The 25000-nt window shown below is 41.8% G+C and overlaps 1 protein-coding gene across 2 annotated transcripts in view; it reads left to right on the forward strand.

Annotated features, from left to right (window-relative positions):
• CEP85L (centrosomal protein 85 like) overlaps nucleotides 1-25000 on the forward strand; it is a 439304-nt gene that overhangs the window by 374682 nt on the left and 39622 nt on the right. For both annotated transcript variants that reach the window (XM_053710792.1, XM_053710791.1), the window contains exons 5-6: nucleotides 2245-2362; nucleotides 14363-14554. In XM_053710792.1, coding sequence (XP_053566767.1) covers nucleotides 2245-2362; nucleotides 14363-14554 — 310 coding nt within the window. The remainder of the gene's footprint in view (nucleotides 1-2244; nucleotides 2363-14362; nucleotides 14555-25000) is intronic.

The raw sequence follows: 25000 nt of genomic DNA on the forward strand, positions 1-25000 counted from the left end.
TAACGGTCTATTTCACTGTCAACAAGACCTCCTTGCTGGAATAATGAACGAATATCATTGTTTTCTTCTACAGTCACCTGTATTATTTCTGGCAATTCTTCATTATCGTTCCTGTTTGAATTTGAGAAACCAGCTTTTACAAAGCACTTGCAAATGGTATCAGCAGAAATAGACTTGCATGCCATAGAAATCCAGTTGACAGCATCAAGGACTGTTATGGACTTGGCAAGCTGGTGTACATTTTGTGTGGTAGAAATGTTTGCAACCAAGGACTGTAGCAATAATTTTCTATAGTGTGTCTTCATCGTGTAGATAACACCTTGGTCCATTGGCTGTGTTACGCTTGTGGTGTTTGCAGGGAACCAGGCTAATTTTACATTGCTAAGTTTCAGATGTGGATGGCAGGTAGCGTTATCCAAAAACAGGATGACTTTATGACCTTCTCTCTTCATTTTTCTGTCAAAAATCTTGAGCCATTCAGACATTAGTTCTGCTGTCATCCAGGCTTTTTTATTTGCACGCCAAATAACGGGAAGCTGTGTAGTGTCTATGTTTTTGAAGCAACGTGGCTTTGCTGCCTTACCAATCACAAGAGGCTTCTCCAATCTCCCATCCATGTTTCCACAGAGGAACACCGTCAATCTTTCCTTGGATAACTTTCCTCCTGTGCATTTTTCACGTTTAACAGCCAGAGTTTTTGAAGGTAGCAACCTAAAGAATAGGCCAGTTTCATCGCCATTGTAGATATCTTTTGTAGCGTATGGTTCCTTAAGCATTTTGAGCTTTTCTTCCCATTGGTTAACAGTTTCTTGATCTACATCCTTTGCTTCTCCACATATTTCATTCCATACAATGCAATGCCTCCTTTTAAAACTTTCCAACCAGCCATTAGATGCCTTGAAATCTGTTTTGCCTAATTCTTTGGCTAGTGCGAGGGCTTGTGTTTGTAGTATAGGACCAGAAATTGGTACATTTTTAGAGCGTGCAGCTACAAACCATTCCCACAGGAGCTTGTTTAAATCTTCATTTCCAGTTGCCTTCGCTTTCCTCTTCACTTCGCCATTGCCAGCTAACCATTCTTCCATGATTTTCTCTTTATTTTTGATAGCTTCATAAATTTGTGTTTTGCCACACTTAAATTTCTCAACACATTGTTTTACAGACAACTTATCTTTTGTGTAGGCCTCAATCACTTTAACTTTCATAGCAAGAGTAAGAGTGTTGCACTTTCTAGGAGCCATTCTTTGTCACACACCTCTTAAGTTTCAGGGTCCTTCCAACACCCCTTCCGCTTCGTTCCCACAGCACTAACGTTTCAGCGTCCTTACAACACCCCTTCCGCTTCCTTCCCACACCACTAACGTTTCTGCATCCTTCTCACATCACTTCCGTGTCAGCGTCTGTTCCAATACCCCTTCCGCTTCCTTCCCACACCACTTAACACCCCTTCCGCTTCCTTTCCACACCACTTAACACCCCTTCCGCTTCCTTCCCACACCACTAACGCTTCTGCGTCCTTCTCTCATCACTTCCGTGTCAGCGTCTGTTCCGTCGTCTTGTTCTTACCTCACTTCCGTTCCGCGTTACATTTTCCGGCTTATCCAGGTTTTCCGGCTTATCAAGGTAAGTGAACCAAATGTATGCGTAATTAACACTGTGACCACTTTCCGTTTCCGCGTTGGACAGTTTCCGGCTTATCCAGGTAGTAAAACAATGAAAGTATACACTAAGCGCCGGGACGGAGGGATATTTCCGACATGGACAGGTTTCCGTGTTATACAGGGTCCGTCTTGGACAGGTTTCACTGTATATATATATATGTGTGTGCTTTTGTGTGTGAGTGTATATATGTATATCTATCTATCTATCTATCTATCTATCTATCTATCTGTCTATCTATTTATATATATATATATATATATATGTGTGTGTGTGTGTGTGTGCTTTTGTGTGTGAGTGTATATATGTATATCTATCTATCTATCTATATATCTATATATTTATATATATATGTGTGTGTGTGTGTGTGTGTGCTTTTGTGTGTGAGTGTATATATGTATATCTATCTATCTATCGTCTATCTATCTATCTATCTATATATTATATATATTCTAATGTGTAAGACTTCCTACTGCAATTTTATATTTACTTTTTTGTACTGTTCAGAAATGGCATTACATCCTGTATTACTGAGAATAAATTTGTCTCCTATACTCAAAACAGCTTCTTTTCATATTGTTTCAGACAAAAGCAGCAGATCTGCCAGTTGCAGAATGCCATTAGGGGCAGTGAGCTTCGTGCGCATCAGGCCATGGTTGGTCATGTGATTAATGGAGAGGAGTGCTACCTACACAGCCTGAAGGTAACTGCGTCTTTCTCCCTGCACCTATATCCTTGTTTAACTGTGACCCAATGTGTATATTTGTTACAGGGAAGCTCTGGGTGTTATATAACACTCTGTTAATGCACAGTGTACGTTCATATTCAGTATAATATAGTAGACACCATTTTCTGTTAAGATTATCTCCTTCACATTTTTACTAAAGGCGAGGACTTGATTAGGCCGTGAAAGCAGCTGGCAGAAACAGTGACATTTGTGTACACATTTTGTGAGTGTTAGTGTTACTGATGGGAGACAAATAAGTATTGGGAGAAACTGTTATGGTTGCCCTGTGATGCCGAATTGTTGTATTGTGGCATCATCACTCATAGGCTGCCAATGGGTTGAATGAAAACTTGTTTTTACTGTACAAGTTGCTCTGTATGCTATGCTGGGATTGGAGGGGGTAAGTGGTAGGATCCTGGTATGCAAAGTAACAATTGTAAATGTGTTCAATGAGCTGTTTTTATTTTTCATTTCTAGGGACAGTGAACACATTTTTAGAAATCCAAATGAGCAGTTCATAAACATAATTATTAAAACAAAGCAACAGATACAGAGTTGTAAAAATAGTTTTCTTCTATAAGGTAAGACGAGTCCACGGATTCATCCTTTACTTGTGGGATATTATCCTTCCTAACAGGAAGTGGCAAAGAGCACCACAGCAGAGCTGTCTATATAGCTCCTCCCTTAGCTCCCCCCCCCGTCATTCTCTTTGCCTACTCTAAGTACTAGGAAGGGTAAAGTGAAAGAGGTGATAAAATATTAGTTTTTAATTTCTTCAAGCAAGAGTTTGTTATTTTAAATGGTACCGGTGTGTACTATTTAATCTCAGGCAGCAGAGGGATGAAGACTGCTGCCTGGAGGATGATGATCTTAGCATTTGTAACTAAGGTCCATTGCTGTTCCCACAGAGGCTGAGGAGTACAGGAAACTTCAGTGTGAGGAATGTTTTCATGCTATGCAGCAGTGAGGTATGTTCAGTCATATTTTTCTGGAGAGTCTGTGTATTTCAGAAAGGCTGACATTATACCCAGGAGGGTAAGGGTAAGCAGTAATCCTAGAGCTAAAAGAAGGGCATTACTTAGCTTGCATATGGGGCCAGTTACAAATATGGTTGACACTGAATTGCAAATGCTTGTGAGCAAACGTTTTTTGATTTGGGAGTTTGTGGGCAATAACGTTTTGGGCAAACTTTATTAAGGGCACACATGGCTTAACATTTGGGTCTCAGAACTCACATGGCTAGTTATAACCGTTCTGGTGTGGTTCTTTAAGGCTGAGGAGACATCGAGTGAGATGGGCGGGGCCTATTTTCGCGCCTCAGATGCGCAGTTAGTTTTATCAGCAAGCAGCAAGCTCTAACTCCTGAGGGCCCTGGTGTATGTTTTGGGCCAAATTGAAGCTTTTACCCCACATTTTCGATCCCTGAGGGCAGGTAGGGCCACAGCAGGGCTGTGGCAAGGTGCTGAGAGTGTTTTTTTCCGGATCTGGGCCTATTTTCGATCCGGTTTGGAAATTAAGGGGTTAATTGTTAAAAAAAAAATTGTGGTGCAATCTTAACTACCTATATTGTGTCTACATACAAAATTTTGACACATTTGGTGCATGTTTAGGCTGTTTTGCAGAACATGTATGCTTTTTTTCTCTTAAAGGCGCAGTACCGTTTTTAAGATTGTTATTTTTTTCACTAAATAAAGTGTTTTCATTCTTGTTTGTAGTCATTATTAGCCTGTTCAACATGTCTGACATTGAGGAAAGTCAATGTTCAATATGTTTAGAAGCCATTGTGGAACCTCCACTTAGAATTTGTCCCTCATGCACTGAAAGGTCAATAAATTGTAAAGAACATATTTTAGCTACTAAAAGTATGTCGCAGGATGATTCTCAGTCAGAAGAGAATCAGGTTATGCCATCTAATTCTCCCCAAGTGTCACAACCATTAACGCCCGCACAAGCGACGACAAGTACTTCTAGTGCGTCTAATTCTTTCACCCTGCAAGATATGGCCGCAGTTATGAATACTACCCTCACAGAGGTTTTATCTAATTTGCAGGGAAACCGCAGTAGGTCTGGTGTGAGAACAAACGCTGAGCCCTCTGATGCTTTATTAGCCATTTCCGATGTACCCTCACAATGTTCTGAAGTGAGGGATTTGCTGGCTGAGGGAGAGATTTCTGATTCAGGAAATATGTTCCCTCAGACAGATTCAGATATGACGGCTTTTAAATTTAAACTAGAACACCTCCGCTTATTGCTCAGGGAGGTTTTAGCGACTCAGGAACCGGAAAAACATCAGTGTAGGCAAGAACCTCTAGGAATCTGTCCATTTTACACAATTTCTCTGGAACTACAATAGGGTCACAATCATCCAAAGAGGATTTTGGAAATTGTTACTAAGGAGTGGGATAGACCAGGTATTCCGTTCGCTCCCCCTCCTACTTTTAAGAAAATGTTTCCCATATCTGACGCCGTGCGGGACTCGTGGCAGACGGTCCCTAAGGTGGAGGGAGCTATTTCTACCCTGGCTAAGCGTACAACTATACCTATCGAGGACAGTTGTGCTTTCAAAGATCCTATGGATAAAAAATTAGAGGGTCTTCTGAAGAAAATATTTGTTCACCAAGGTTTTCTTCTCCAACCTATAGCGTGCATTGTTCCTGTAACTACTGCAGCGTCCTTTTGGTTCGAGGCTCTGGAGGAGGCTCTTCAGGTTGAGACCCCATTAGATGATATTCTGGATAGAATTAGGGCTCTCAAGATAGCTAATTCTTTCATTACAGATGCCGCTTTTCAATTGGCTAAATTAGCGGCGAAGAATTCAGGTTTTGCCATTTTAGCGCGTAGAGCGTTATGGCTTAAGTCCTGGTCTGCTGATGTGTCATCAAAAGCTAAGCTTTTAGCCATCCCTTTCAAGGGTAAGACCCTATTCGGGCCTGAACTGAAAGAGATCATTTCAGACATCACTGGAGGGAAAGGCCATGCCCTTCCTCAGCATAAGACGAATAAGATGAGGACCAAACAAAATCATTTTCGTTCCTTTCGGAACTTCAGAGGTGGTCCCTCTACATCTTCCCCTGCCGCAAAGCAAGAGGGGAATTTTGCTCAATCCAAGTCAGTCTGGAGACCTAACCAGACTTGGAACAAGGGTAAACAGGCCAAGAAGCCCGCTGCTGCCACCAAGACAGCATGAAGGGGTAGCCCCCGATCCGAGACCGGATCTAGTAGGGGGCAGACTTTCTCTCTTCGCTCAGGCTTGGGCAAGAGACGTTCAGGACTCCTGGGCTTTAGAAATAGTAACCCAGGGGTATCTTCTAGATTTCAAAGATTCTCCCCCAAGGGGGAGATTCCATCTTTCTCAATTGTCTGTAAACCAGACAAAAAGAGAGGCGTTCTTACGCTGTGTAGAAGACCTATATACCATGGGAGTAATCTGCCCAGTTCCGAAAACAGAACAGGGGCAAGGGTTCTACTCCAATCTGTTTGTGGTTCCCAAAAAAGAGGGAACCTTCAGACTGTTTTGGATCTCAAGTTCCTAAACAAATGCCTCAGAGTCCCATCCTTCAAGATGGAGACCATTCGGACTATTTTGCCAATGATCCAGGAGGGTCAATATATGACCACCGTGGACTTAAAGGATGCGTATCTACACATTCCTATCCACAAAGATCATCACCAGTTCCTCAGGTTCGCCTTTCTGGACAAGCATTACCAGTTTGTGGCTCTTCCCTTCGGGTTGGCCACAGCTCCCAGAATTTTCACAAAGGTGCTAGGGTCCCTTCTGGCGGTTCTAAGGCCACGGGGCATAGCTGTGGCGCCTTATCTGGACGATACCTTAATCCAGGCATCAACTTTCCAACTAGCCAAGTCTCACACGTGCATCGTGGTGGCTTTTCTAATATCTCACGGGTGGCAGGTGAACATACAAGAGAGTTCACTTATCCCTCTCACAAGAGTTCCTTTCCTGGGAACTCTGATAGATTCGGTGGACATGAAGATTTTTCTGACGGAGGTCAGGAAATCAAAAATTCTATCCATCTGCCGAGCTCTTCATTCCATTCCTTGCCCGTCAGTGGCTCAGTGTATGGAGGTAATCGGCTTAATGGTAGCGGCAATGGACATAGTTCAGTTTGCTCGCTTGCGTCTCAGACGACTGCAACTTTGCATGCTCAAACAGTGGAATGGGGTTTATGCAGATTTATCTCCTCAGATAAATCTGGACCAAGAAACCAGAGACTCTCTTCTTTGGTGGTTGTCACAGGATCATCTGTCCAAGGGAATGTGTTTCCGCAGGCCAGCGTGGGTCATAGTGACGACGGACGCCAGCCTATTGGGCTGGGGTGCAGTCTGGAATTCCCTGAAAGCACAGGGATTGTGGACTCAGGAGGAGGCTCTCCTCCCGATAAATATTCTAGAACTGAGAGCGATATTCAACGCGCTTCAGGCGTGGCCTCAACTGGCGTCTGCCAGATTCATAAGATTCCAGTTGGACAATATCACGACTGTAGCATATATCAATCATCAGGGGGGAACAAAGAGTTCTCTAGCGATGATTGAGGTTACCAAAATAATTCAATGGGCAGAGACTCACTCTTGCCATCTATCAGCAATCTATATCCCAGGAGTGGAGAACTGGGAAGCGGATTTTCTAAGTCGACAGACTTTTCATCCGGGGGAATTGTGTTTGCACAATTGATTCAGCAATGGGGCACACCAGAATTGGATCTGATGGCGTCTCGTCAGAATGCCAAACTTCCTTGATACGGGTCCAGGCCAAGGGATCCTCAGGCAGTACTGATAGATGCTCTAGCAGTACCCTGGTCGTTCAACCTGGCTTATGTGTTTCCACCATTTCCTCTCCTTCCTCGCTTGATTGCCAGAATCAAACAGGAGAGAGCTTCGGTGATTTTGATAGCACCTGCGTGGCCACGCAGGACTTGGTATGCAGACCTGGTGGACATGTCATCTCTTCCACCATGGACTCTGTGACTGAGACAGGATCTTCTGATTCAAGGTCCGTTCCAGCATCCAAATCTAGTTTCTCTGCCACTGACTGCTTGGAGATTGAACGCTTGATCTTATCCAAGCGGGGGGTTCTCTGAGTCGGTCATAGATACCTTGATTCAGGCTCGAAAGCCTGTCACCAGGAAAATATATCTTTATTGGTGCGAATCCAAAGGATTCCTAGGATTTTGTCCTTTCTCCAAGAAGGATTGGAGAAGGGGCTAGCAGCTAGTTCCTTAAAGGGACAGATATCTGCTTTATCAATTCTACTGCACAAACGTCTGGCAGATGTTCCAGACGTTCTGTCGTTCTGTCAGGCTTTAGTTAGAATCAAGCCTGTGTTTAAACCTGTTGCTCCGCCATGGAGTTTGAATTTAGTTCTTAAGGTTCTTCAAGGGGTTCCGTTTGAACCTATGCATTCCATAGATATTAAGCTTCTATCTTGGAAAGTTCTGTTTTTAGTTTCTATCTCTTCGGCTCGAAGAGTTTCTGAACTATCTGAATTGCAATGCGACTCGCCTTATCTTGTTTTCCATGCTGATAAGGTGGTTTTGCGTACCAAACCTGGATTCCATCCTAAGGTTGTTACTAATAAGAATATTAATCAGGAAATTGTTGTTCCTTCTCTGTGTCCTAATCCTTCCTCCAAGAAGGAGCGTCTATTGCACAACTTGGACGTGGTTCATGCTTTAAAGTTTTTCTTGCAAGCGACCAAAGATTTCCGTCAAACATCTTCTTTGTTTGTTGTCTATTCTGGAAAACGTAGAGGTCAAAAAGCTACGGCTACCTCTCTTGCCTTTTGGCTGAAAAGCATAATCCGTTTGGCATACGAGACAGCTGGACAGCAGCCTCCTGAAAGAATTACAGCTCACTCTACTAGAGCGGTGGGCTTTTAAAAATGATGCTTCTGTTGAACAGATTTGTAAGGCTACGACTTGGTCTTCGCTTCATACCTTTTCCAAATTTTCCAAATTTGATACCTTTGCTTCTTCGGAGGCTATTTTTGGGAGAAAAGTTCTTCAAGCAGTGGTGCCTTCTGTTTAACCATCTGTCTTGTCCCTCCCGTTCATCCGTGTCCTGTAGCTTTGGTATTGTATCCCACAAGTAAAAGATGAATCCGTGGACTCGTCTTACCTTATAGAAGAAAAGTAAATTTATGCTTACCTGATAAATTTAATTTCTTCTATGGTAAGACGAGTCCACGGCCCGCCCTGTCATTTTAAGACCTATTATATTTTTTTTATTTAAACTCAGTCACCTCTGCACCTTGTAGTTTCTCCTTTTTCTTCCTTTACCTTCGGTCGAATGACTGGGGGGCGGAGCTAAGGGAGGAGCTATATAGACAGCTCTGCTGTGGTGCTCTTTGCCACTTCCTGTTAGGAAGGATAATATCCCACAAGTAAAGGATGAATCTGTGGACTCGTCTTACCATAGAAGAAATTAATTTATCAGGTAAGCATAAATTTACTTTTTTGAACGTAGGAGAGGTAGTGGGTGGCTGCAGTGGGGCCCAGGCCTTGGGATGAAAATCCATAACCTATAACAAGCATCCACTGGTATGGAGACCACAGTGCACCCCTCTAATGCATAGTATCTGGCCCCCACTTCCCCAGACTGAATACTAGTTGCTTGAAAGAGGGTGGCGTTTTTTGGTATTCTGGTTTCAGAATAGCAGAAATAATTTTAAAGCAAGAAATTAACACTTAAAGGACAATATACACTAGATTTTTCTTTGCATAAATGTTTCGTTGATGATCCATTTATATAGCCCATACAGGTTGTTGTTTTTTTTAAATGTATAGTTTTGCTTATTTTTAAATAACATTGTTCTGATTTTCAGACTCCTAACCAAGCCCCAAAGTTTTAGGAGAATGCTGATTTATACCTTCTCCAGCTTGCTCCTGTTTGTGTTAAGGGTCTTTTCATATGCAAAGGGAGGGGGGAGGGTCTGCTTTTTCCCACTTGCAGTGGGTGTTCCAGCTACCTTTTTAACAGTGCTAAAATGTGAGCTTCTAAGTAAGTTTTTAAAGGGTTTTATACTGGATTTTTATATCGGCATCTGTGCATATTATTCTTTATAGTAGTGTCTATTACATGCAGTTATATGCCAATTGGTGTATACTGTCCCTTTTAAGAAGATGGGGATGATCCTCAATGTGTATTTGAGTACTGAGTGCACCCAGTAACACAAACACATGATTACAATGTATATATTTAAATAAAGCATTTCTCAATATATTATTTACTTGGACACTCTTAATCTATAAGGTGTAATAAAATTCGGTCTAATTAAAATGATTGCCTCATGGGGGCATTTACAAGTAATTTGCTGATTCTTGGACAATAATAACAGATGTGGCTACCCTATCCATATGCTATGCTGTGTGAGGACATTCAGAACCTCTTTTGATGCTCTTATGTTAGGGCCTAAGTGGCAGCTTACTTGATGCCCACTACACCCCAGTAAAAGGGGTTGCTTCACCACCCCTGGAAAAAAAACATTTATCACTGGTGCTGCATTCCATTATTACTATCCATCTTGCCTCGAGAGTTCTATAACACCCTACATTTAGCCACCAATAAGCAAGTGCAACCCAGATTCTGAACCAAAAATGGGCTGGCTCCTAAGCATACGGTTCTGCTTTTCAAATAAGGATACCAAAAAAAGGAAGAAAAAAATGATAATAAAAGTAAATTAGAAAGTTGCTTAAAATTGCATGCTCTATCTGAATCCTTAGTCTCATTTTGACTTTAGTGTCCCTTTAAAGAACACATCTCTATACAAAAGTGCTAATATCTTTCCTACTCTTATGCCAACGGACTCAAATGTTATCGTCAACTTGGGAACCTATACAGTAAGTGGAGATCTGGTGCAGAACTTATTGCTATGTGTTCTTGAAGGAGAAAACCAGGTGGACATAACTTATTTGACTACACAACATGCACCCAAAAATAAAGATGTGTTCAAGAAACTTTATAAACATAAAAAAGGGGCTGATAATAACTTTTATAGGGTGATGCTACCTGCGTTATGAATAGGAACTTACACCCTAACTTATTTAAAGGGCCATGATACCCACATTTTTTCTTTTATGACTTAGAAAGAGAATGCATTTTTAAACATCTTTCTAATTTACTTCTATTATCTAAATTGTTTTATTCTCTTGATATTCTTTGTTGAAAAGCATATCTAGATATGCTCAGTAGCTGCTGATTGGTTGCTGCACATAGAAGCCTTGTGTGATTGGCTCACCCATGTGCATTGCTTTTTCTTCAAATAAGGATATCTAAAAAATGAAGCAAAATAAATAATATAAGTACATTGTAATGTTGTTTAAATTTGTATGTTCTATCTGAATCATGAAAGAAAGATTTTGGGTTTAGTGGCCCTTTAATGCACAAGTGTTCTTCGTTTGCCTCCCAAGTCTCACTATAATAGAGAGATCAATTGGAGGAGGTTAACATGACAATTGTTATATACCTTTAATTGTTAACCAGTTCAAAGTTTGGAGTTTAATTGGTATCCCTCATTCTTATGGTATATATAATATATCTATATCTTTATTCAAGCTGAAATGATATCAGAGTATAGCAAGTTGCTTATAATAGACCAATTTCAATATCTCAAACTCATAACAGACAGGGAACTAGTTGGTTAGACAGAAGACTTCATGGTGATTCCTTTCTTTTTTACAATCAGGGTCCAAATGTAATCGCTATCTATATATCAGAGGTCAGAGTGGCCTTGTCCAGGGCCGGATTGGCCTACCAGGATACCAGGAGTTTTCCCGGTGGGCTGCAGCAGCTGGGGCTGGAAAGCTACAATTTAAAGCAGTGATTAATGGATGCAATTGGGTTGTAGGGTGACTAAATAACATCAATCTGGCATTTTTATTTAATGCAAAGTAATATAATTTAATTCTGAAAACAAATATTGTGGAAGGAGTATCGCAGTAATCCCCTTTAAGAAAAATGGGGCATATGCATTCTACCGACTCAATGGAAAATAGGGCTGGTCTTCATATTTTTCCAGGGCTGCTTTTTATTTCCAATCCGGCCTTGGCCTTGTCTGTTAAACACAGGGTCAGAAAGGAGGGCTGTTATATTATGTGTTACATTTTACAACTTTGATGTGAAACATTATTTCTTATACCTGTATGTTTGACTTTCTTTTCATGTCCTCATAAAATACAGAAACATCCTGATTCTGTGTTCATTTTTTACCTACATGATCGATTTTAATACTGAATAATTTATACTAAACTATAATAAATGCAAAATAATATAGAAAAGGGCTTAACTATAATTGTTTTACAGAATCTGCACAACATACCAGTATATGTCTGTAAGAACCAACAGCATTCCTCCTTTCTGTTTTGTCACAATTTGTTTTCACATAGTTCAGTTTAACAACCCTAACGGTGAACAACCTGTCATACTAAGTGTATCTAGGCTCTAAAGCAGGGATGAGGAACCTTGGCCCTCCTGATGTTTTAGAACTACATTACCCATGATGCCTAGGCACTCTAAAGTCCATTTGAGCATCATGGGAAATGTAGTTCTGAAACATCTGGAGGGCCAAGGTTCCCCATCCCTGCTCTAAAGCAACCACTTTCCTATTTCAAAAAATGCTGTATTTTAAAGTATGATATTTTTAATTCATGTTCATGATAAGAATTTTTATAGTTTTATGTGGTTTTAAAAAAAATACTTGCGATGTATATAGGGAGATGGGTTAAAATAGATAAGAGTAACGTTAAAATTTAGTTGAAGAATAGATTATTTTGTGACATATTCATTTCCATTTAAATGGGAGGAGAGTCCACAGCTTCATTCATTACTTGTGGGAAATAAGAACCTGGCCACCAGGAGGAGGCAAAGACACCCCAGCCAAATACTTAAATACTTTCCCCACTCCCCTCATCCCCCAGTCATTCTTTGCCTTTCATCACAGGAGGTTGGCAGAGAAGTGTCAGAAGATTCGGAGTGGTCTCTTATGGAGGGTAGTACTCTTCGAAATGGGACTGGAGTTTTAAGTAGTCCTTTCAGCCTCTCGGTGAGAGCATGGGTGAAAGTTAGAGTCCGGAGATGCAGGGAGAGTCTTTCTGCAAAACCATCCCAACTCAAATTAACAGCTCCATAAGCAATCTGACGAGTTTCACTGCCTGCTTTTCTGCTCTCAAGTCCATGTCAGGAGTGATGGTACTACCCTGTCACACTTGAAAGACCGTGTTCCTGTTCCACTGCATAGATTCTGGTAAGATTGTTTCATTTATACACATATGATAACGTAAGAAGACAGGGTCACAGTGTGTCTCCTTTTATCTGTGTAGAATCAAGGGTAATACCATTGGAAAGGGGGTTATTGAACAGGGGGGGGGGGATTTGTGCATAATATTATTTATTGTGTTTAATGCTGCAACATGTGTGAGGTGAGGCTCTGTCAATGTGTGAACAGTCAGTTTTCTTAGCGAGTGATCGACACAGCCCTTTTTTGCGTGTTTTCTCTCTAGTGCAGAGGTGGTCCTGCATGGCACTCCATGTGACCGGGTGTGGCCTCTTTAACTTCCTCTTCTTGACCGGCGGTTGTAGGAGACTAAGCGGTTTCTCTGTGGTCCGGGTCATAGGAGGTGGTGAGTGCCCTGGCCATTTGGATATAAAGGTGCCATTTCATTTCTATCTAGTCCGCAATAAAGGCGCAAGCTATGGAGGACTCTGATATGTTAGAGGGTACTCCCTCTTTAATTAAACCTAATAACTGTGTCTATTTTGAGGAGGTTCCGGTTGATCTGTCTGCTCAACTTTGTTCCATATGCTTTGATAAGATTGCAATATCTAAAAAGAATAAGATATTTAGTACAACTGAGCCGTCCACCTCTGAGGGTTCTCCATCCCGCGAGGTGCGTTCCCTACTCTCATCTCCGATTGCACATGCAGCTCTCCAGGGCACTACTAATCCTCCCCTGGGAGGGGCTCTTTGACCGCCAGATTTCGCTGATCAGTTACAAATGGCGGTTTCTGCTGCCTTTAGTGCCTTACCACGCCCTGCTAAGCGCAAGCGAAGGGTGATAGCTATCCGTCCCAGGGGTCATCTACTCTGCTGGATGTGTCTGACAAATTATCAGCTGATGGAGACGACTTTGACTCTTCGGAAGACGTTTTTTTTCTGGGTCGGAATCGGCGACTTCTAGAACTCCATCTGCGGAGGAGCCAGATTTTAAATTTAAGATGGTAAGAACGAGGCTTCGATGGAGCAGATTTGTAAGGCGGCTTCTTGGTCCTCTTTACATACTTTTGCAAAATTTTACAAATTTGATGTTTTTGTTTCGGCGGAAGCAGCTTTTGGGAGAAAGGTTTTGCAGGCTGTGGTGCCCTCAGTTTAGAGTCCGCCTCCTTTTACCCTCCTGTTTTTTTCATTCAGTGTCCTCTAGAGCTTAGATATGTGTTTCTCACAAGTAATGAATGAAGCCATGGACTCTCCTCCCATTAAGATGGAAAACATAAATTATGCTTACCTGAAAATTTCATTTCTATCTGTGGGAGGAGAGTCCACAGCTCCCGCCCGTTTCTCCGGTGGGCGGACCTAAATTTAATTTTATTCTTTTGGCACCATTTATACCCTGATATTTCTCCTACTGTTCCTTGTTCCCTTGGCAGAATGACTGGGGGATGAGGGGAGTGGGGGAGGTATTTAAGCATTTGGCTGTGGTGTCTTTGCCTCCTCCTGGTGGCCAGGTTCTTATTTCCCACAAGTAATGAATGAAGCCATGGACTCTCCTCCCACAGATGGAAATTAAATTATCAGGTAAGCATAATTTATGTTTTTTATTATGTAGTTGGAGTAAACCTGCGCCTATACAAAACACTGCAGGGACTTTGGTACATGCTGTAGAAAAGACTTACATTACTGGGATAACCAGCATAAATATGAGCCATAGACTGATAGTGCAAATTAAAGTCTCTCTTATTTTTTCCAAGGACTCTCCATGTGAAAGCAGCAAGTGTCCTCAGAACTTTCCTCAAGACAGAACAAAGACCCACTCCCACAGAGACCGAGAGGATCTTGAATGCAGGCTTGTATCTGCCGAAAAAGAGGTTACACATCTCAATGAGGTGCTGAAACAAAGCACAAGCAAATCAAGTGAAGACATCAAAAAGCTTGAGGAAAAGGTATTCAGCTCCCTAGTTTGTTCTTGTTCACAAAGCTCTGCTGTGACTAAGGGCCGGTTCTGAAAAGGTCTCTGGGCTGGTGAGATTCTATAAGAATGCTCGCCAGTCCTATTTCCCTGTTGGAATTATAATAAATCCACTTTCTCTTGTTAAGTGTGTTCAGTCCACGGGTCATCCATTACTTATGGGATATATTCTCCTTCCCAACAGGAAGTTGCAAGAGGATCACCCAAGCAGAGCTGCTATATAGCTCCTCCCCTCACATGTCATACCCAGTCATTCTCTTGCAAGTCTCAACAAAGGAGGTTGTGAGAGGAGATAGGAGTTTTTTACTTAATTATTCTTCAATCAAAAGTTTATTATTTTAAAATGGCACCGGAGTGTGCTGTTTTTTCTCTCAGGCAGTATTTAGAAGAAGAAAATCTGCCTGCGTTTTCTATGATCTTAGCAAACGTAACTAAGATCCACTGGCTGTTCTCGCACATTCTGAGGAGTGGGGTAACTTCAGAAAAGGGAATAGCATGCGGGGTCCACCGCAAATGAGGTATGTGCAGTATAATATTTTCTAGGAATGGAATTGATTAAGAAAACACTGCTGTTACCCATATGATGTAAGTACAGCCTTTAATGCAGTAGTAGCGACTGGTATCAGGCTGATAAATGTGTGCGCAGTTGAGTTATTTTCTAGGGACTAGCATTTGACTGAGAAAATACTGTTAATACTGAAATAAATGTATGAGCCTTAACTGCAGTAGAAGCGACTGGTAGCAGGCTTAGTGATAACTTTGCATACCACTGGAAAAGTTGTTTTTAAAACGTTTACTGGCATGTTATTCGTTTTGTGAGGTACTTTGGTGATAAATCTTTTTGGGCATGATTTTTTTCCATATGGCTAACGTTTATTTCTGCATAGAAACCGTTGTAACAGGTCTCCCACTGTTGTAATATGAGTGGGAGGGGCCTTTTTTTAGCGCCTTGTTGCGCAGTTAAAATTCTAGCACAGTCTTCCTGCTTCTTCCTCCTTGATCCAGGACGTCTCCAGAGAGCTCAGGGGTCTTCAAAATTCATTTTTGAGGGAGGTAATCAGTCACAGCAGACCTGTGACAGTGTGTTTGACTGTGATAAAAGCGTTAAATCTGAAATTGATTATCCGTTTTTTTGGGTATTGAGGGGTTAATCATCCGTTTGCTAGTGGGTGCAATCCTCTGCTAAATTCATACATTTACTGTTAAATTTTTTGGCTATAACTGAATTAGTTCATTGTTATTTCAACTGTGACAGTTTTTTTGTGTTTTTAAAAGCGCTGAAGCGTTTTTTTCTATTGCTTGTAAATTTATTGAAAGATTTTTTCCAAGCTTGCTAGCCTTCATTGCTAGTCTGTTTAAACATGTCTGATACAGATGAATCTACTTGTTCATTATGTTTAAAAGCCAATGTGGAGCCCAATAGAAATATGTGTACCAATTGTATTGATGTTACTTTAAATAAAAGTCAGTCTTTACCGGTAAAGAAATTATCACCAGACAACGAGGGGGAAGTTATGCCGCCTAACTCTCCTCACGTGTCAGTACCTTCGCCTCCCGCTCAGGAGGTGCGTGAGATTGTGGCGCCAAGTACATCAAGGCCCTTACAAATCACTTTGCATGATATGGCTAATGTTATGAAAGAAGTATTATCTAAGTTAAGAGGCAAGCGCGATAGCTCTGGGTTAAGGACAGAGCACGCCGATGATACGAGAGCCATGTCCGATACTGCGTCACAATTTGCAGAACATGAGGACGGAGAGCTTCATTCTGTGGGTGACGGATCTGATCCGGGGAGACCGGATTCAGAAATTTAACATTTTAAATTTAAGCTTGAGAACCTCCGTGTATTGCTAGGGGAGGTGTTAGCGGCTCTGAATGATTGCGACACAGTTGCAATCCCAGAGAAATTATGTAGGCTGGATAAATACTATGCGGTGCCGGTGTGTACTGACGTTTTTCCTATACCTAAAAGGCTTACAGAGATTATTAGCAAGGAGTGGGATAGACCCGGTGTGCCCTTTTCCCCTCCTCCGATATTTAGAAAAATGTTTCCAATAGACGCCACCACACGAGACTTATGGCAGGCGGTCCCCAGGGCCGGTGCTAGGATTTTTGGACACACAGGCGAGGATACATTTTGCCGCCCCCCCCCCCCCCCCATTACATACTATCCCATTGCTAGTTAAAGGGATATGAAGCCCAAATTTTTATATCATAATTCGGATAGAGCATGACATTTTAAGCAACTTTCTAATTAACTCCTATTATGAATTTTTATGTTATTTTGGTAACTGTATTTGAAAAGCAGGAATGTAAGCTTAGGAGCCGGACCATTTTTGGTTCAGTTTCTGGGTAGCACTTGCTGATTGGTGGCTAAATTAAAATCAAAACAGTAGCAGTGTTGCATAGCAAATCAAACAGTGGTAGTGCTGCATAGCACATCACTAACACACAGTCAAAGACACTAACACATATACACACACACACAAACATACACTAACAGACACTAATACACATATACACACACACTAACACACAGTCACAGACACTAATACACATATACACACAGTAACACAGTCACAGACACTAATACACACACTAACAGTCACAGACACTAATACACATAAACACACACACTAACAGTCACATACACTAACACATTCACTAATACACATAAACACACACACTAACACAGTCACAGACACTAATACACATAAACACACACACACTAACACAGTCACAGACACTAACACAGTCACAGACACTAATACACATAAACACACACACTAACACAGTCACAGACACTAATACACATAAACACACACACTAACAGTCACAGACACTAATACACATAAACACACACTAACACAGTCACAGACACTAATACACATAAACACACACACTAACACAGTCACAGACACTAATACACATAAACACACACTAACACAGTCACAGACACTAATACACATAAACACACACACTAACACAGTCACAGACACTAATACACATAAACACACACACTAACACAGTCACAGACACTAATACACATAAACACACACACTAACACAGTCACAGACACTAATACACATAAACACACACACTAACACAGTCACAGACACTAACACAGTCACAGACACTAACACAGTCACAGACACTAATACACATAAACACACACACTAACACAGTCACAGACACTAACACAGTCACAGACACTAATACACATAAACACACACACACTAACAGTCACAGACACTAATACACACACTAACACAGTCACAGACACTAATACACATAAACACACGCACTAACAGTCACAGACACTAATGCACATATACACAGTCAAAGACAGATACACATATATACACACTAACACAGTCACAGACACTAATACACACTAATACAAATATGTACACACATATACATATATACAGACATACACACACATACAGTCAGATACACTAACACACAGTCACTAATACATATATATATATATACACACACACACACTAACACAAAAAAAGTGATGATGCACTACAAATATTTAAATGAATACATAAAGAGTATGTAGTAAGATGGCAAACAGAGCCAGGCCAGCCCACAACACATTGTAAATGTCCCTAAATATTTAATGAATTTGGTCAATACTCTCTAAACATACAAGGAGTAGGAACTCTTTTAAAAGTTGCCTAGAGTACATAGGGCTCAGCAAAAGCAATTTTTTAGACCCCCCACTCAAAGATAAGACGAGAAGTGTTATAGGGGGAAGGTTAAAGAAGGGAGCAATTCTGTGATATCTGAAAGTCAGTAAACGTCTGGAAAAAAAAGCTGTAAAAATAACAATTTCCCTTCAGCTGCCATATAGTAATTCCTGAAAGTAAAATTATTATGTAGCTTGCATATAAACAAAATCTTTGTTTTGGCATGGTGGGACAGTGAGCCCATTCCTAACACAAGCACTCCTGGACATTATTTCTTCCTGTTAGGAGACCTGGAGATACTATTAGATCTGGAAACTAATATCCTGCTTGTACAACAGTACAGTTCAGCACTAACCTTCGTGGTTCCTGTGACCTGTCTGCCTGCCCTGTCACATCTCAGTGAGTTCTTCCCGCGCTGCAGTTCAACTTCAAGCTGTTTGGGGTGAGACGCCCCTCCCCCCTCCACAGGCTCATGTGTAAAATACACTGACTTTACAGCATCAGCCTGCCTTTCCCACCTCTGCTCAGCTGCTAGCTAAGCATAAGATCGGATGTGAATGTGTTTTTAAATATACAGCATTTACCGGTATATATTCAGCAGTTAGCAAATACCTCAGCAGCCCAAACAGACAGAGTAACCACCATTGCTTGCACTTGTTCATCAGATAATGAATTACAGTTCACTAACTTCACTAGCTTGTTAAACCATTTATACTGGAGGTACCGGGTGAGTTATGGCATCCAGTGGTGACCTAAGCCCCAAGCTTGTCCGCTCCTAGCCCATTATCCAGCCTCCTGTCAAGCCTCCTGAACAGAGTGTGTGTTGTCAGTGGGAGGCAAAGGAGAAATCCATGATCCATCCAACACTGTATGAGTTCAGAGTCCTCCTCATAAGTGCACTTTCAAACCGCTACGTGCCTCTACTCTGAAGGTAAATTCTCCACACATGGTTACAATTATACGGACCGCCATTATGTTTTAAAAAAAACAATTATAGTGTTAACTTACTGCTGCAGGTTGTGCGACCCCATACTAGCTGCAAGCACCAGCCCTGGATAAATATATATGTGCAGCCTCTTGAAACCCTGCTGCGGTGCCAGGAACCAACCTGGTGGTTAACACTGCTGGAGCCTGGAGGCCTGTGGCTGCGTGCGTGGGGGTGGGTGTACTGGAGGCAGGCGGCAGTGTTGGTTGGTTGAGAAGGGACAGTGGGGGGGGGGGGGTGCCATATGATGCGCTGCGCTGTGTGCACGCCGGGCTTAGCAAAAAGTAAAATAAACAGGATTCAGGGTCAGGGACATAAAGTTAAGGGAACACCACAGAACATAAAGTAAAAAAAAAAAAAAAAAAATCAGGCTGCTCTAAATTGCGCCCTCCTGCTGAGGCGCCCTAAAGCAGTTGCCTAAGTCGCCTTATACATTCCGCCGGCCCTGACGGTCCCTAAGGTGGAGGGAGCAGTTTCTACTTTAGCCAAGCATACCACTATCCCGGTGGAGGATAGCTGTGCTTTCTCAGATCCAATGGATAAACAATTAGAAGGTTACCTTAAGAAAATGTTTGTTCAACAAGGTTTTATATTACAGCCCCTTGCATGCATTGCGCCCGTCACTGCTGCAGCGGCATTCTGGTTTGAGTCTCTGGAAGAGGCTATTCGCACAGCACCATTGGATGAGATTATGAGCAAGCTTAGAGCCCTTAAGCTAGCTAATGCATTTATTTCGGATGCCGTTGTGCATTTAACCAAACTAACGGCTAAGAACTCCGGATTCGCCATCCAGGCGCGCAGAGCGCTATGGCTTAAATCCTGGTCAGCAGATGTAACTTCTAAATCTAAATTGCTTAATATTCCTTTCAAAGGACAAACCTTATTCGGGCCCGGCTTGAAAGAAATTATTGCTGATATTACTGGAGGTAAGGGTCACACCCTTCCTCAGGACAGGGCCAAATCAAAGGCCAATCAGTCTAATTTTCGTGCCTTTCGTAATTTCAAGGCAGGAGCAGCATCAACTTCCTCCGCTCCAAAACAGGAAGGGACTGCTAATCGTTACAGACAGGGTTGGAAAGGCAACCAGTCCTGGAACAAGGGCAAGCAGGCCAGAAAACCTACTTCTGCCCCTAAGACAGCATGAAGAAAGGGCCCCCTATCCGGAAACGGATCTAGTGGGGGGCAGACTTTCTCTCATCGCCCAGGCTTGGGCAAGAGATGTCCAGGATCCCTGGGCATTGGAGATCATATCTCAGGGATACCTTCTGGACTTCAAGACTTCTCCTCCACAAGGGAGATTTCATCTGTCAAGGTTATCAACAAACCTAATAAAGAGAGAGGCATTTCTACAATGTGTACAAGACCTCTTAGTAATGGGACGGAACAAGGGCAAGGTTTTTACTCAAATCTGTTTGTGGTTCCCAAAAAAGAGGGAACGTTCAGACCAATCTTAGACCTGAAGATCTTAAACAAGTTCCTAAGGGTTCCATCGTTCAAAATGGAAACTATTCCAACCATCCTACCCATGATCCAAGAGGGTCAGTATATGACCACAGTGGACTTAAAGGATGCCTACCTTCACATACCGATTCACAAAGATCATTATCGGTACCTAAGGTTTGCTTTTCTAGACAGGCATTACCAGTTTGTAGCTCTTCCCTTCGGGTTAGCTACGGCCCCGAGAATTTTTACAAAGGTTCTGGGCTCGCTTCTGGCGGTACTAAGACCGCGAGGCATAGCGGTGGCTCCGTACCTAGACGACATTCTGATACAAGCGTCAAGTTTTCAAAATGCAAAGTCTCATACAGAGATAGTTCTAGCATTTCTGAGGTCGCATGGGTGGAAAGTAAACATGGAAAAGAGTTCTCTGTTACCACTCACAAGGGTTCCCTTCCTAGGGACTCTTATAGATTCTGTAGAGATGAAGATTTACCTGACGGAGTCCAGGTTATCAAAAATCCTAAATGCTTGCCGTGTCCTTCATTCCATTCCAAGCCCATCAGTAGCTCAGTTCATGGAAGTAATCGGCTTAATGGTCGCGGCAATGGACATAGTGCCATTTGCGCGCCTGCATCTCAGACCGCTGCAACTATGCATGCTAAGTCAGTGGAATGGGGATTACTCAGATCTGTCCCCTTTACTAAATCTGGACCAGGAGGCCAGAGACTCTCTTCTCTGGTGGTTGTCAAGGGTTCATCTGTCCAAAGGAATGACTTTTCGCAGACCAGATTGGACGATTGTAACAACAGATGCCAGCCTACTAGGCTGGGGCGCAGTCTGGAACTCCCTGAAGGCTCAGGGATCGTGGACTGAGGAGGAGAAACTCCTCCCAATAAACATTCTGGAATTAAGAGCAATATTCAATGCTCCTCTAGCTTGGCCTCAGTTAGCAACACTGAGGTTCATCAGATTTCAGTCGGACAACATCACGACTGTGGCTTACATCAATCATCAAGGGGGAACCAGGAGTTCCCTAGCTATGTTGGAAGTCTCGAAGATAATTCGCTGGGCAGAGTCTCACTTTGTCACCTGTCAGCGATCTACATCCCAGGCGTGGAGAACTGGGAGGCGGACTTTCTAAGTCGCCAGACCTTTCATCCGGGGGAGTGGGAACTTCACCCGGAGGTATTTGCTCAACTGATTCTTCGTTGGGGCGAACCGGAACTGGATCTCATGGCATCTCGCCAGAACGCCAAGCTTCTTGTTACGGATCCAGGTCCAGGGACCCGGGAGCGGTGCTGGTAGATGCACTAGCAGCCCCTTGGGTTTTCAACATGGCTTATGTGTTTCCACCTTTTCCGTTGCTACCTCGACTGATTGCCAGGATCAAACAGGAGAGAGCATCGGTGATTCTGATAGCGCCTGCGTGGCCACGTGGGACCTGGTATGCAGACCTAGTGGACATGTCGTCCTGTCCACCATGGTCTCTGCCTCTGAGGCAGGACCTTCTAGTTCAGGGTCCTTTCAACCATCCAAGCCTAATTTCTCTGAGGCTGACTGCATGGAGATTGAACGCTTGATTCTATCAAAGCGTGGTTTTTCAGAGTCGGTTATTGATACATTAATACAGGCTCGGAAACCTGTTACCAGAAAAATTTACCATAAGATATGGCGTAAATATTTATATTGGTGTGAATCCAAGAGTTACTCATGGAGTAAGGTTAGGATTCCTAGGATATTGGCTTTTCTACAAGAGGGTTTAGAAAAGGGTTTATCCGCTAGTTCATTAAAAGGACAGATTTCTGCTCTGTCTATTCTTTTACACAAACGTCTGGCAGAGAATCCAGACGTCCAGGCCTTTTGTCAGGCTTTGGCTAGGATTAAGCAAGAAAGAGGGGGTTCAGTGGCACTACCTATTGAATTAAACTGCCTACACCCTCATCATATTCATTGGCTCCTTGGCTATTGATCGGGGTGAGTGGTGCTGTGTATTAATTAATCAGAACAAACAAGTGATGGGTTAAGGACCCATCTCAGAATACACTAATAGCACTCCTAGTAGGCATATGTAACACGAATTAGACTAGATGTAACATAGGCAACAAATGGTTAGAGAGATCTCATCGGATTAATAAAATATAACTTTTAATTTTTAACACATAAAAACAGAGTTAAAATCCAGGGATGTGCAGGTTAAAATTAAAAAACTCAAAGTAGGGTATTGAGATACTGAAATTATTACCTAAATGTGAAATTATACCAGAGTAAGAAGTTAGGCTATAGGTAGCTATACCTGAGTGTGGATATTCCACGTTCTGAATGAAAATGAACACTCTTTCAGTGGAGTATTATCAAATGGCACCACAATTAAAGATAAGGTGTACTCCTCTGGTGGGCAATTAATTGGCCCAATATTAATGTTGGCGTTCTTAGATTCTTGAACGGCGAAACATGTTAGGGAACTGGTGAGGAGTCAGGGAGCTCCTGTGTTTGTTAGGGCTTACTCTTAGTAGAGATATTAGTTTGGTATCTCCTTCACAATACTCATTATTTTTGGCGGTTCAGAACCGTTTAATTGAACCTAAGCTGTGTATGATGTATTCAGCCTAGACTTGTTTTAGAGCGATCTGGTGCTTGATAAATCACTGAGATTAGTTTGGTCGCCTTAACCGTGTATAGCCTCTGAGCTACATTTACTTATGAGGGTATTCTCATGTTGGTAACTATTTAGGGGTGAGCATTCATTTATAAGCATTTGCAAAGGCTGTTGGTGGATGTAACATCAAATATAGGCAGACATAGTATGGAGTGAATTAAAACTAAATACAGGTGCATAGAGACGCTGATATTTTGCGCTCTAGATATCCATAAACTCCTTTCTGTCTGCACCTACCAATATATAGATACTAACGGTTTATGCTATACTTAGTTAACCGAAACTGAATTACATGATAGTAAGGATTCGAGTGTCATCCTATATGTGACTGCTCTGATTGTACCGCATGCTACCAGAGCCTGTCACAAGTGTGGGAAAGCAATCTTGCTACAGCTGCTAATAACCAAGGTGTATTGATCTCAGACATAGAGACAGCAGCAATATAAATAAACACACTATTTAGGGTGTCTCATCATAACTTACGTCACCTAACTATTTAACTCAATCCTTTATCGAATACTCGAGCTAATAGCCACCAATGTATACCCTCACTCAATGACCAATCCCCTATCATTAGTGAAAGTGGGTTTTTTCAAGCGAAAAACTAATAGGAACTAACCACAATATTGCACTAAAGGTGGTTAATAAAGTGTTTTCACCCATGACGCCTCTAAACAACATGTTGAGATTATAAATCAATTCAATTGATGAATTAGATACCAACTCAAATAAATATTATTAACCTTATGTGATCTGATTTAATACATGCCAGCAGGTAACATGATACCCAAGTATGCACCAAGCACACTGATTGTATAAGTGTATATTATTATATAATTGTATTTATAATTCAGAAGGGGCTCTGAACTTACATTTGAGCACTTCTGAAATATACAAGAATCTAAGAACGCCAACATTAATATTGGGCCAATTAATTGCCCACCAGAGGAGTACACCTTATCTTTAATTGTGGTGCCATTTGATAATACTCCACTGAAAGAGTATTCATTTTCATTCAGAACGTGGAATATCCACACTCAGGTATCGCTACCTATAGCCTAACTTCTTACTCTGGTATAATTTCACATTTAGGTAATAATTTCAGTATCTCAATACCCTACTTTGAGTTTTTTAATTTTAACCTGCACATCCCTGGATTTTAACTCTGTTTTTATGTGTTAAAAATTAAAAGTTATATTTTATTAATCCAATGAGATCTCTCTAACCATTTGTTGCCTATGTTACATCTAGTCTAATTCGTGTTACATATGCCTACTAGGAGTGCTATTAGTGTATTCTGAGATGGGTCCTTAACCCATCACTTGTTTGTTTTGGCTAGGATTAAGCCTGTGTTTAAAACTGTTGCTCCTCCATGGTGCTTAAACTTAGTTCTTAAAGTTCTTCAGGGTGTTCCGTTTGAACCCCTTCATTCCATTGATATTAAGCTTTTATCTTGCAAAGTTCTGTTTTTGATGGCTATTTCCTCGGCTCGAAGAGTCTCTGAGTTATCTGCCTTATCTTCTTCAAAGAAGGAACGTCTTTTGCATAATCTGGACGTAGTCCGTGCCCTGAAGTTCTACTTACAGGCAACTAAAGATTTTCGGCAAACTTCTTCTCTGTTTGTCGTTTATTCTGGACAGA

The sequence above is a fragment of the Bombina bombina genome, chromosome 4 (assembly GCF_027579735.1).
Source record: "Bombina bombina isolate aBomBom1 chromosome 4, aBomBom1.pri, whole genome shotgun sequence".
In the NCBI taxonomy this organism is placed as follows: domain Eukaryota; kingdom Metazoa; phylum Chordata; class Amphibia; order Anura; family Bombinatoridae; genus Bombina; species Bombina bombina.